This window comes from Mustela nigripes, chromosome 14, assembly GCF_022355385.1.
Source record: "Mustela nigripes isolate SB6536 chromosome 14, MUSNIG.SB6536, whole genome shotgun sequence".
NCBI lineage: Eukaryota > Metazoa > Chordata > Mammalia > Carnivora > Mustelidae > Mustela > Mustela nigripes.
In genome coordinates this window covers 18293429-18307852 of record NC_081570.1, presented here as the reverse complement: position 1 = coordinate 18307852, position 14424 = coordinate 18293429, and the positions used below count along the sequence as shown (strand labels likewise).

Genomic DNA, 14424 nt, shown 5'->3' with positions numbered 1-14424 from the left:
CCTTAGGCCAGGGTAAGTTGACGGCTTCTCTAAATTTAGCTAGTTGGGTTTTAATTATACCATCTGTCTTTTCTGCCAATCCTGACTATTAATGAAAATGTAAAATAGGGGTGCCTGGGTGGCTCAGTTAAGCAACTGCCTTTGGCTTGGGTCATGATCCCAGGGTCCTGGAACTGAATCCCTCATCAGGCTCCCTGCTCGGCAGGAGGCCTGCTTCTCCCTCTCCGACTCCCCATGCTTGTGTTCCTTCTCTCACTGTGTCTCTCTCTGTCAAATAAATAAAATCTAAAAAAAAAAGAGAAAATGTAAAATAGACCAAATATCAAAATTGTCTTAATTATTTGCCCACTAATGGGTCTGCCAATTGCTGTGCCATTCAGATGGGATTCTCTCATTGAGAGTGATGTTTCCTGACAGTAACTTGGCTATTGCTGATACAGTGGCTCTGTGACAAGGGAAGGCTTCTACCCAATGGGCGTACATACAAATCATTACCAACCCATATTTACATCCCTGAGAAGGTGGAAGCTGGATAAAATCCGATTGGCATACCTCAAAGCGTCCTGAAGGCAGTGGGAAATGCCCCACAGGACTGTGAATAGGTTTCCCAGAATTATGTTTTGGATAAATTGGACAATGCTGATAGATTTCGGATGCAGTTTTGTGGGAAGGGTACAAAAAGTATTGTTTTCCTCAATTTATCATTTTTTTTTTTCTGTGCTCCAGTGGGTCATTTCATGAATGAATTTTGGAGTAGTTTCCTTGCGAATCAGGGAGGACAGGCAGTCCATCCAACCCAGACCAAAGATAGAACGAGCCAAATTTGCAATTTGATTTGACTGTCTTTTCTTTTCCTTAAAGGTGGCTTTCTGTTGAGTGTCTTGATTATTTATTTTCAATTACCAATAGCGGTTGAAGCGAACATTCCTTTTAGAGTAGACCAGCTCTTGCTGTGGGTGTGATATATGGTTTCCTTTGGTTTTCTCCGTGTTTGTTACAAAGTGGCCAGGACTTTTAATTACAGCAAATGACTTTGGTAATAGAATAGAATCTAATAGTTCTAACACATAAAAGCTATTTTTAATCTTTTGGCCAGAAGAGGTTAAAAATTGTTGTTGTTCTGAAAGCATACCAAAACCACGTGTGACACAAAGGCATGCCTGCTATCAGTATATCCTATCAGACATTTGTCTCTTGCCAGAATGCAAACTCTAGCTCAGGCCAAAAGTTCAGCCTGTTGAGGTTTCCAGTTATGGAATGAATGAATCACGGAGATAAAAGGTACAGAATAGGGAGTAAATGTAGCCAGTCGTCTTGTAATAGGGTTGTGTGGTCACAGATGGTAGATACATTTCTGGTGAGCACAGCAAAACCTATACACTTATTGAATCACTATGTCATGCACCTGAAACTAATATAACATTGTGTGTCAACTATATAAGAGAAATGAAAACAGTTCAACATACAGAGCTGTAGGGGCCTAGGTAGGGGATTAGCCTTAAATATCTCTGTAGCTGGTTACAGCATATCCTGCTGGTATTTTCCCATTTTATCCCTTAAATAAGAATTACCGATGAACCCAATTATTCAGCCTTTATGATAGGGTTTTCTTGAAGACCTAGTCTATGAGTCAGCAGTGGATCAGTCATAGTAATATAGTCATGAGGAATCTCATCAGGGGAAAGAGGCAAAAAAAAAAAAAAAAATTGCAGGGTTTAGGGATGCCTGGCTGGGGCTCCTGTCAGTGGAGCATGGGGCTTGGACTTACAACCCCCGGATCAATATCTCTTGTGAGTCCGAGCCCCACACTGGGTGTAGAGATTACTTAAAAATAAAACAAACAGGGGTGCCTGGGTGGCTCAGTGGTTAAGCCGCTGCCTTCGGCTCAGGTCATGATCTCAGGGTCCTGGGATCGAGTCCCGCATCGGGCTCTCTGCTCGGCAGGGAGCCTGCTTCCTCCTCTCTCTCTCTGCCTGCCTCTCTACCTACTTGTGATTTCTCTCTGTCAAATAAATAAATAAAATCTTTAAAAAAAAATAAAAAAAAATAAAACAAACAAACAAAAAAAAAGTAGCAGGGTTTAAAGAGTGACAGTTGGTGATAGACAGGTTTGAAAGTGACAGCAGGAGAATGTCACAGGAGGTTCATTTGCTAGTGGATGAGAGCTTTCACCAAACATGAAACTTAAATGATCTATAGAAATTCATGATGGCTTCTTCTGTGTCTTCTGACAAAACAGCAGTGGCTGCTAGAGTTCTCACGCAGGGTAGCAGTCCTTCAGCCACTGGGTACTGGAGTTCCCTGGAGACCCGTACTGGTCTCCATGTCTCTGTCATTTGCTTTGTGATCATGAACAAAGAGGAAGAAGGGCATTTGACAATTTGGGGTGCCCCAGAGCATGGATTGAGCAACGTGTTTTACCTTCTCAAAAGCCTGTTGGGGGACGCCTTCGTGGCTCAGTTGGTTGGACGACTGCCTTCGGCTCAGGTCATGATCCCGGAATCCCGGGATCGAGTCCCACATCAGGTGCCCAGCTCCATGGGGAGTCTGCTTCTCCCTCTGACTTTCTCCTCACTCATGCTCTTTCTCACTGTCTCTCTCTCAAATAAATAAATTAAAAAAAAAAAAAGCCTGTTGGTTTCATTTAGTCCAATGGAAGGGTTCTGGTTACAGTGTCTTAAGTAAGGAATTTAAGGTTAGCAGAGAAATTAAGAATTCAGTTTCGGCAATATCCAGCTGGTCTCAGGAATCCCCACAACTGTTGTTTGTTTTGAGGAAGGGGAAGGGAACCAATGCTTCTTATTCTTTTAGGATTGAAGAGAAATCATTTGTCACTAATGACATATCTCAAATATTTAACTTGGGATATTTTATTTTTTTTAAAATAAAATATAATAAAAATTATTTTTTTCTCCCCCACCCCTTGACTTAGGGCATTTTCTTTTTCTTTTTTTAAAGATTTTATTTATTTATTTGACAGGCAGAGATCACAAGTACATGGAGAAGCAGGCAGAGAGAGAGGAGGAAGCAGGCTCTCCGATGAGCAGAGAGCCCGATGCAGGGCTCGATCCCAGGACCCCGGGACCATGACCTGAGCCGAAGGCAGAGGCTTTAACCCACTGAGCCACCCAGGTGCTCCGACTTAGGGCATTTTCAATTATGATTTCTCTTTTGCTTTTTCCAGCTCACTCTTTTAACAGTTGGATACTATCAATTGAACAAGCTCTTTACGAAGGGGAGCAAAGAAGATGGTGGCCCACATATTGTAATAAATAGAGTTTTGAAGGGAGGTTATATCAGCTATGTCTGCTTTAAAGATTTGGGGTACATAAGTAGGGCTCCCAGTGTGACCTTGAGATATAACTGTCTAGGTATATTATTTTCCTTCCCAGGTGATGGGAAATAAAAATGGTCTGAGTCCACAGGTATACTGAAGAGGGCACTACATGAATCCACTCCTGTGTAGATTAGCTGTCTGGAGGAACAGCAGAAAGTAAGGTGTGAGGATTAGGCACGCGTGGATGTTGTGGAACAGCAACATTACTGACTGCTCTAAGGGCCTGCACAAACCTCCATCCTCTGCCATGAGATTTTCAGATGGGAAAATTTGGCATTTTATAAGGACTAGTGCATGGAATAATCAATACACACACACACACACACACACACACACACCTTGATTACAGGTTTAATCCCTTCAGTGGCTTCAGCATTTAGAGAATATTGTTACATATTAGGGAGTGGTTTAATATCAATCTGACCATTTAGATAGGAGGGGCAGAGTGTATACGTCTGATGTCTCTGGGACTTTTGAACAGAAGAGTGTCAGGACAGTGTCCAGGAGGGGGTGCTGTAGGTTTTGAATTTTAGGAAAGAAGAGTATTGAAGTAGGCTTCTTTTGTATAGATTTTTCTGTGTGCTGTTCTGCTATTTGCAAAAATATTCCCCCTGCCTTTCTATTTTATTTTTATTTTTTAAAATATTTTTATTTATTTATTTGACAGAGAGAGAGAGATCACAAGTAAGCAGAGAGAGAGAAGGGGGGAAGCAGGCTCCCCGCTGAGCAGAGAGCCAGATGCGGGGCTCGATCCCAGGACCCTGGGATCATGACCTGAGCTGAAGGCAGAGGCCTTAACCCCCTGAGCCACCCACATGCACCCCTCCTGCCTTTTTAAAGTAATTGCTACACCCAAAGTGGGGCTCGAACTCATGACCCTGAGATCTAGAGTCAGATGCTCTATTGACTGAGCCAGCCAGGCACTCCCTTTCTATTTATTTATTTTTAGAGCTTTAAAAAGAATTTTTTTTTAACCCATTTTGAAAGAAGGAAAGGTATGCCTGATAAATCTCCAGAAAATCACAGCGTAACAGGTGAACAGCAATTGTAGGGATTGGAAGGAATGGATGAGTGCCTTGTAAAGGCCCCAGCTGAAAAAAGGATAGGCAGGGATTTAAAAATTGTCATGGGATATTAGTCAAGCCCACCATTTGTAACGTTTCTGTACTCTGATGAAGGGATGCAGAGGGGCTGGTGGGGTTGAAAATTGACAGTGTTGCTCCCGTGTCTGTAAGATCTCCTGTCGCCTCATTCCCAGTAACAAGATTTATTTCCCCTACGGTGTCAGTTTGAGGTCATGGGAAGACCCGGACCTCCCGGCCTCAGAATTGCCCTGTTCTGTCCTATGAGTAATCTTCCCCAGCTGCTGGTGTCCTTAGAGGGGGAAAGCGTTCTGAGGCTCTTGAAGCTGAATTTGTCTTGTTGGCAGCAAGACTTCTTCCAATGGCCAGGTTCTTCTGCAGTAATTGCAAACACCTTTGACAGGAAAAAGACCCTGAAGATTTTGGGGATTTCCAGGGGTTTTTAATTGTAATTGTAATTGGAGATGCATGATCTGGGAAGCTTGGGCTTGTGAGTCCTTTCTTTTTTGTTGCTTATTCTGTGGTGTGAGATAACTGATCAGCCAAATTAACCAGACCGTGAGGCTCCATAGTGGTCCAGCTGAGTTCGTGTCATTTACCAAAGGGACCAAGTTCACCCTTTAAACTGTTAGCAAGGTGGAGTTAAGCAAAAAGGGCAATGAAGGAAAAAAGACGTTTCATTTTGTTAATACCATAGTATTGTTTAAAAGTTTTTTCCAATCTATCACAATAATCAAAACCAGGTTCATCTGGCTGTGGAGTACATTGTTGAATTTTTCTCTGATCTGTGGTCTTTGGAAAAATCACCAGAACTGTTTTATGTAATTCTTCAGCTAGCTTAAAAGCGTGTTTTTTTTCTCTGTAGCCTTTTTGCTTAGAGAAATCATCAAAATGCTGTGTCCAGCCTATTTTCCCCATCCATTTCCTTGCATGACCCTCACTCACAAGCATATGGGTAAGTCAGTAAAGGTCAGAATAACCAGGTTTGCAGATCTGAATAACTAAATTGAATTCCTTAGCAAATCCTAGAGGGTTTTCAAGAACACTGGGAAAGTCCCTGATAATGGCTTGTAATTCTGCCTTCATCCAAGGAGTGTAAGTAACTGATAAAGTCCTGGAGCCTATTTCATTAGGTTTAATTTTAGAAGGAGTCTGGATGACTGAGAACCTAGGGGATCCTCTGGGTTGTCATTATAGAATGGAAGTTCAGCTCGACTGGGATTTTATTGGTGGAGAGCAGAGGGAAAGGTGGAAGGAGGAGTGGTAGTTGCAGCAGTTAGCTAAGAAGACTGTAGTAAAACTTCCATAGTTTAGGTACTCTCTGAGAGCAGTTACAGATAGCATTAAAAAGTTTATTTTCTTATAAGGAAGCAAGTTTAGAATTATTTAATTTCTGGGATGCTCCAAAGACAATTTAAATGTACCTTCCGCCCCTGGTTGCTTGATTTTCTTTTCATTTTCCAATTGTGCTTGCAAATAAACTAATTTTGGAATCTCAAACAATCCCCAAAGTGGCCATAGTAAGGACAAGTCATTTTCAGTCCGATTGGTCCGACAACACTGAAACTTATAAGGAATGGACCCATAATATTTGAACATAAGTACTGCTGGGCTTCCAGATGGGGATTGCTCTCCAGCAGCAATTTTTGAAACCAAACACTCTATTTCATAATCCATCACCAGACAGAAAAGCATCTCTCTCTGTAAATCACACGGATAGAAACTGGCACCAGAAAGACACCCAAAGAAATTAGGACTGAACCTTAACCAAAAAAAGGGAGATTGGGAACCAAGAGGATTTACCACCACAACCTGGAGTGGACTGGGGAGAGGTTAGAGCCCAATATGCTCAGGAAGTTACCCTGCTCAAATCCAGTGTGCCTCAGAAGTCAGAGTGGTGTGTTGCTTCTGATGCCATAGTCAACTGAGAAAAGAAGGCAAAACTGAAAAAGAACAAAGGCCTTTATTTGGGGTATCAGAGTTGCAATTTGGGCAGCATAGATTACAGCAGCAACCAGAAAAATGTGTGGGGAAACAAGTGTAGGGAAAATAAGGGGTTTTTATAAGAAAGGGGAAGGGGGGCAATTACATGACTTAAATAAAAGAAAACGAAATTGTCAGTTGGTACTCCCAGGCTGAACAGCTCTGGGTTACACTTGGATGGACTGATTTACTGTTGCTAACTAATGAAACTACCCCTGATATGCATGGATTCCTCCGTCTTCGGAAAGTCCACACTGGCAGTGTTAAAGGCCAGATGTCGGTCCCCCCTTTGACTCTAGTAAGGACTGTTCCTAAGACGATTGCTGTTTCTGGTCTAGTTCAAATGTCTTTTTGCCCTGTTCCAGAGTTCATTAGCTATTTGTTTTAAAAAGGAAGATGGAGCTTCTCTCAACACGGAGTCCCTCCTATCCGGAAACTACATAGTTCTGCAGCGGAGGAGAAAACGACCGGACGAGGAAAGGATCTCACACTACCCAAGAGAATGAAAGTGGTGACTGTTGACAGTACTGGAGACTACATGAGACAAGGCAGGCCCCGAAGAGCCACCTCGCAGGAGGTGATACTGAGGCCAAGCTCTGGATGGCACACTCTTCGCTCCAAGAAGTGGCATGGACTTTGGACGACTTTCTTTCTTTTTTTTTTTTTTTAAAGATTTTATTTATTTGTTTGACAGAGAGAGAGAGAGAAAGACCACAAGTAGGCAGAGAGGTAGGCAGAAGAGTGGGGGAAGCAGGCTCCCTGCCGAACAGAGAGCCCGATGTGGGGCTCGATCCCAGGATCCTGAGATCATGACCTGAGCAGAAGGCAGAGGCTTTAACCCACTGAGCCACCCAGGTGCCCCTTGGGACGACTTTCTACCCTGCTTCAAGTTCGTCTGGTCTCACCCAGCCGTCCTTTGCCGAGCACATTCCAGTACAAGCCCCTTCGCTTCCCCCCTCCCCGCCCTTGCCTCTGAGGTCTTTTGCGGCTGCGCAAGGCCCTACCCAATCAAAAACTTCTCACTGTTAAAAGGAGCAGGGATTGGTCCCAAGCCCTGAAACCGCCAGGAAGGGGCGGGGCTTATAGTAGGTTTTTAATGCGTATCCGCGGGTGCGCCCACAGGCAGGCGGAAGTGGTAGGTGTTATTGTCGGAAGTGGCGAGAGAGAGAGATTGTGATGGCGGCTGCGATTTTAGCTGAGAAGGTAAGTTCTGCCAGCTCTACCCAGAGATTTTTGTTTGGGGCGGGGGGGAGGCTCCGGGAAAACACGAAAGGGGAGACGTGGGGAGATGCCTGGGTCCTGGGCCAGGGAGGCGTAGACGCTGTGAATTCGGGGTCGGTGTGAGGCCTGGGCTCGGCTCGGCCCGGCCCGGCCCGGCGGGATCCGCGGGGAGTCATCCCAAGCCGCCCCGTCTCCAGGTGTTCCTCCTCGCCGCAGGTGCCGGTGGACAGCGCGGAGGAGAGGGAGCAGCCCCTGGCGGCTGCCGCAGAGCTGGCTGCCCAGAAGCGCGAACAGAGACTGCGCAAATTCCGGGAGTTGCACCTGAAGCGGGTGAGTAGCCCCCGAGGCAGCTGAGGTTGGTCATTCTGGCAGGCCCATGCGCCTTCGTGGAGGGACAAGGAAGCCGCAAAACCGTGTCTGACAGACCTGCATACCTGGAAGAAGTATCTATCCCGGTGGTTCTCAACCCTGGCAGCAGATTGAAATCACCTGTGAAAGTAACATGCTCTCTCCAACCTTCTCACCTATTTCCGATTTAACTAATCTGGGCTAGATTTGGGAGTCTCTATTTTAAATAGCCTCCCTGCTGTATGAGTCTGATAAACTCTTCATTTTACCTATGGGATATATGGAGCTAGAGACTGGAAGAAACTAATTCGTGTTAATAAGAGAGCTGGTTGCCTGTTCATTAAAAAATAATCAGCACATCTCTCTTTTTAAAAAGATTTTATTTATTTATTTGACAGAGACACACAGAGAGAGGGAACACACGCAGGGGGAGTGGGAGAGGGGGAGAAGCAGGATTCCCACTGAGCAGGGAGTCCAGATTTGGGCCTTGATCCCAGGACCCTGGGATCATGACCTGAGCCGAAGGCATCTGCCTAGCAACTGAGGCACCCAGGCGCCCTAATCAGCACATCTCTCAAAGTGTATAGTGTCAGTGGCTCACCTAGTTGGTGGGAAACTCGATGACTATGATAGAGCTTTTGCTTCTAAGCAGAAGTTTTTTTTTTTTTTTCTAAAAAGATTTGATTTATTTGAGAGAACACAGCCCAGAGGGGAGAAGAATGGGAAGGTCAGGGGGAAAGGGAGAAGCAGACTCCCTGCTGAGCAGGGAGTCTGATGTGGGGCTCCATCTCAGGACTCTGAGATCATGACCTGAGCCTAAGGCAGATGCTGAACTGACTGAGCCACCCAGGCACCCCACTTAAATTCATTTTAAATCATACTCTTCATAGAGTAAGTCAAATGGAAAATATCTTTTTTTTTTTTTTTTGCCATAAAGTAAACTGTTAAAATATGTAAAAAGGAGAAGGGATTTGAAAAGGATTAGAGATACTAAGATTAGTGTTAAAGCCTCCGATCTCAAATTGAAGTTTTTTGCTTGAGTTAGGATTAAAAGAGAATTGAGGGGTACCTGGGTGGCCCAGTTGGTTAAGCATCCAACTCTTGGTTTCAGCTCAGGTTGTGATCTCCGGATACTGAGATCAAGCCTCGCATCGGGCTCTGTGCTCTGTGCAGAGTCTGCTTGAGATTCTCTCTCCCACTCTTGCTTGTGCATGCGCACACTTGTTTGCTGTCTCTCTCTCTCAAATAAATAAATCCTTAATTTAAAAAAACCTAACTAGGCCATTCCCTTGCTTAAAATCCTTTGATGGTTATCTGTTGCTTTTATGATAAAACGGAGTCCCCTCGTTAATGTGTCTTACCTGACCCTTTTCAAAGTGGGCAAGTTTTTTTTTTTTTTTTTAATATTTTTATTTATTTATTTGACAGACAGAGATCACAAGTAGGCAGAGAGGCAGGCAGAAGGAGAGAGGAGGAAGCAGGCTCCCTGCTTGAGCAGAGAGCCCGACGTGGGGCTCGATCCCAGGACTCCGAGATCATGACCTGAGCTGAAGGCAGAGGCTTTAACCCTCTGAGCCACCCAGGCGCCCCCAAAGTGGGCAAGATTTTGTTTGGACTTATTTTCATGTCCCTGCCAACTGACAAATTTTTTTTGTGTTATGTATTTAGAATGAAGCTCGTAAATTAAATCACCAGGAAGTTGTTGAAGAAGATAAAAGACTTAAGTTACCTGCTAACTGGGAAGCCAGAAAAGCTCGTCTAGAATGGGAGCTACAGGAAGAAGAAAAGAAGAAGGTTAGGATCTACTCTGCTGGCTTCATAAGTGGTTTATTCAGTCATTCTGTTGTACTGAGACCGTAATAGCTGGTTTTGTACACTGGTGTGGAGCAGACTTCAGGAGTCCATGTAGTAGCCCTCCTGTTTACTAGCAGCAGCACTTTGGGGGAGTTATTTCATCTCTTTGTGCCTCTCTTTTCTCATTTGTAAAATGGAGACTATAATAATGATTTGAGTTCAGACGAATTAAATGAGTCAGTGCATGTGAAACATTTCCAAGGGGACCTGGCACCTGCCGCCTACTGAACACGTGTTTTAAATTGAGGTGCGCACTCTTACACACCGTAGCAGGTTCCCAGATGGCCTCCAAATAGTGATCATCAGTTTTAAAATATTGCCTGATATCTTTGTTTAACCTGGAGTTAAAATGGATCCAGTACTTGCTTCGATCATCATTGCAGGTATTAGCTTCTTTTCCCTCTTAGGAATGTGCAGCTAGAGGGGAGGACTATGAGAAAGTGAAGCTGCTGGAGATCAGTGCAGAAGATGCAGAAAGATGGGAGAGGAAGAAGAGGAGGAAAAACCCCGACCTGGGGTTCTCAGGTAAAGCTCGCCTTTCTGTGACCAAATGGCCTCAGTATATTAGTATTACCTTCAGTGTTTCTGGTTTTAAGAAAGGATATCCATGGGCACCACCCCCCCCCCCCCCAAAAAAGAAAAAAAGGTTAGGTCCAAGAATATTCTCCAAGAGGTCTAAACCCAAGAAAAATACAAATACATCTCCTAGGGCAGAAGTAAAAAAGGCTGTCCTTCAGCCAGCTGCATTTTTTTGTTTTTTTGTGGTCAAAGTAGCAAAAGCCTGTATCTTCAGCATCTTCAGCGTAGAAGTTATGCTTAGTGTCTTGTGCAGATATTACTAATAATGATTTTGATGTTTGATGGATCGTAATGACAAAACAAGGACATCTATCTTCTCCGATTCTCCTTTTATCTATATTGTTTTTTTTCCCTCTTTTTATCTTTAGATTATGCTGCTGCCCAGTTACGCCAGTATCATCGGCTGACCAAGCAGATCAAACCTGACATGGAAACCTATGAGAGACTGAGAGAAAAACAGTAAGTTGACATTAGTTAATGCAGGCTAACATTAGTTAATGCAGTGTTAATTCTGAAGGGACATAAGGGCATGTGTGTGTGTGTGTGTGTGTATTTGTGTGTGGTGTATACATACATACACATATACATAAATACAAACACACTTTAAAGCTTAGGTCATGGTCATAGCAGCTGCCTATGAATGCTTTCTGGCCTTGACCATACTATTTATTGCTCACTCCACAGCAGTTCAGCTAACCCTTGGTTATTGTTCCAACTGGGCATTGAGTGTTGAGAGTTTAACAGCCAGATTATTGTAGTTAGTCAGATGTTTTAGGAGGCTGAATGCTTTAATGCCGAGATGGGTGAATATTTTCTTTTTTTTTCTTTTCTTTAAGATTTAATTTACTTATTTGACACACAGAGATCACAAGCAGGCAGAGAGGCAGGCTGAGAGAGAGGATGAAGCAGGCTTCCCGCTGAGCAGAGAGCCCGATGTGGGGCTCGATCCCAGGACCCTGAGATCATGACCCAAGCTGAAGGCAGAGACTTTAACCCACTGAGCCACCCAGGTGCCCCTGGGTGAACATTTTCTACATAGATTTTAGGTTTGTGGGCTATTTGGTCTCCATCCCAACTACTCTGCGCTGCTGCTGTGATGTGAAAACAGTTTTGGAGGATACATGAATGAGTGGGTGTGTCTGGGGCTCAGTAAGATGTTTGCAAAAGCTGGTGCTGCGGTTTGCTGACCCTTGTGCATTAGTGGGGAGAGGAAGAAGCTGAACCGAGAGGCATGTCCCTTAACCTTTGGCCCTTGACTCTTAAATCTGTAGAATGAATGTGCTGGGGGAGGGGGTATCTTTGGTCCCTCCCAATTTTAGCATGCATATATATATATATATATATATATATATATATATAAAAGATAAGGTAGGATCCCACATTCAACACTGTATGTATTTTAATATATATAATGTGTAAAATAATGTGTATGTTTTATTGCTCACCAGAAGTGGTAGTTTGGTTTGAAATTTGCAAATGTCGAACTTTCTAGTGTTACTTTAAGTCCGTTTTGCTCTCTTTTCAGTGGAGAAGAGTTTTTCCCAACATCCAACAGCCTTCTTCATGGAACACACGTACCTTCCACAGAAGAGGTTGACAGGATGGTCATGGATCTGGAAAAACAGTGAGTACTCAGTACAGCAGTCTGAACTTTCAAATGTTTAACGACAAAATGGACCTAGCGTGTTTAGAGTGAATTGAAAGAGCAGATACTGTTCCTGCTCATTTCTGACTCAGTGTCTGTAGTGGTTTTGGGTATGGATGGCATGTGCCAGTCCAATCCATATGATCTGGGAGCAGGTGCCAAATATCGCTGAAATGGGTTTGTCATAATTGAAGCAGGGAAAGGTCCAAAGAAAATGATTCTTTAAGGGCTTTGACCTTCATAACTATTCCATTATTTGATTTGAAGAAGTACGAATGTTCCAGTAAATGCACCCTTGTTATATTTGTGTTTCTTAATACTGATATGGGTGAATATTAGAGCAGAATTATATTTTAGAAGTTAGTACATATGACTGTTAAAAATACTATCTGGTATTGGGCGCCTGGGTGGCTCAGTGGGTTAAGCTGCTGCCTTCGGCTCAGGTCGTGATCTCAGGGTCCTGGGATTGAGTCCCACATCAGGCTCTCTGCTCAGCGGGGAGCCTGCTTCCCTCTCTCTCTCTCTCTCTGCCTGCCTCTCTGACTACTTGTGATTTCTCTCTGTCAAATAAATAAATAAAATCTTAAAAAAAAATACTATCTAGTATGTAGTGTGTCTTCTATTCACATTAGCTGTGGCTGTTACTAATATAAGTACTGTAATTTTCTTCTGGGTAGAACTTCATGTGTCCAGTGGCAACAGTGTATCATTGCTCTTTTTAGAAGCATTCCAAGGATGAGTTTGTATTTATTGAATTTCAGGGTTTGTACCTAGGGTTGTGTTATCAATTAGCAATTTCATTTTGATTTTTTTTTTTTTAAGGATTTTATTTATTTACTTGACAGAGATCACAAGTAGGCAGAGAGGCAGGCCGAGAGAGAGGAAGGGAAGCAGGCTCCTCACTGAGCAGAGAGCCCAATGTAGGGCTCGATCCCAGAACCCTGGGATCATGACCTGTGCTGAAGGCAGAGGCTTTAACCCACTGAGCCACCCAGGCACCCCTACAGTTTGATCTTGATGAAAACTACCCCCACCCCTCACAGTGCTGAGTGCACTGATTCTGTTCTTAACTATTTGGCCATGTTTTGTTAAGATTACAAAATTCAAAATTGCCTTTTTTTTTTTTTTTTTAAATATTTTATTTATTTGTTTGAGAGAGAAAGAATGAACAAGCTGTGAGGAGGGGCAGAGGCAGATGGAGAAGCAGGCTTTCTGCTGAGCAGGGAACCCACCGCAGGGCTCGATACCAGGACTGTGGGATCTTGACCTGAGCTGAAGGCAGACATTTAACTGAGCCACCCAGGTGTCCCCAGAATTGCCTTTTTTAAAAAAAAAAAAAATCTTTTTTCCCTTTCTCCAGAATTGAAAAACGAGACAAGTATAGCCGGAGACGTCCTTATAATGATGATGCAGACATCGACTACATTAATGAAAGGAATGCCAAATTCAACAAGAAGGCAGAAAGGTTCTATGGGAAATATACAGCTGAAATTAAACAGAATTTGGAAAGAGGAACAGCAGTCTAATCCCTTTAGAAACTGTTTTCAGAAGCTTGAGAATGCTGGGAAATTGAAGTTCTCTTCAGATTTCTACCAGGAAACCAGGACTCCTGTCTATTATGCCTTCCCACTCAGCATTTAGAAATAAATGCTTTTTCTTAAACGTACACTTCCATGTATATTTCCGCATTTCTGTGCTTGGATAGAAGATGTATTTTAAGAGGTAGTGTACTTACTTTGTAAAAAATCTACTTTGTATGAATACTAATTATTTTTCTATGTATTTTAAATGGGTAGGATTATTTAATCTTTGAAGCATCTTGAGTTTAAGATTGTTGGCATCATACATAAATGCAGTCATCATTGCTTTGAATGTTAGGAATTTGACGAAAGCTAGAGCTGGACTCAGCAACTTTTGAGGTTGTAGACTCGGAAGCTAAGTATAGTGAGGAGGAACATGGCCGTGGCTACTGGTGGGCTGTCTCTCTCTACCCATGGCCTTTTATGACCAAGTTCAGGAAGCAGCAGAACTATCTTCCTGTGATTATTGACCATGTACAGTTCCTTTTATAAAAAGCAAATATAGAATCCCTATGAAGCACTAGCATTTAAAACAAGAATTTATATATTTGTATATATATTGCAAGATTATGTGCTTTCATTGAATAAACATTAAAATTTTTTTGATTATGGGGAAGTCAGAACAGTCAGAAGAAGACTGAATACTATGAATCTCTTATACCCAATACCTGTCTTCAGTAATCAACTCTTGGCCAGTCTTGTTTCATCTTCATTTCTATCTCCTTTCCCCTCCATAAGTCCCATGTTATTTTGAAGCAAATATTAAATGTATAATTTTGCCTATCAGAAACTGAA

General features: G+C 43.0%; 1 protein-coding gene across 1 annotated transcript; it reads left to right on the top strand.

Moving 5' to 3' along the window:
- Positions 1-7497: 7497 nt before the first annotated feature.
- SYF2 (SYF2 pre-mRNA splicing factor) lies at positions 7498-13715 on the top strand. The gene is made up of 7 exons (XM_059375475.1): positions 7498-7605; positions 7840-7953; positions 9640-9765; positions 10233-10350; positions 10773-10863; positions 11930-12028; positions 13410-13715. Exons 1-7 carry the CDS (start codon positions 7579-7581, stop codon positions 13573-13575), a joined length of 741 nt encoding a protein of 246 aa, XP_059231458.1. The 5' UTR covers positions 7498-7578; the 3' UTR covers positions 13576-13715.
- The last annotated feature ends 709 nt before the right edge of the window (positions 13716-14424 follow it).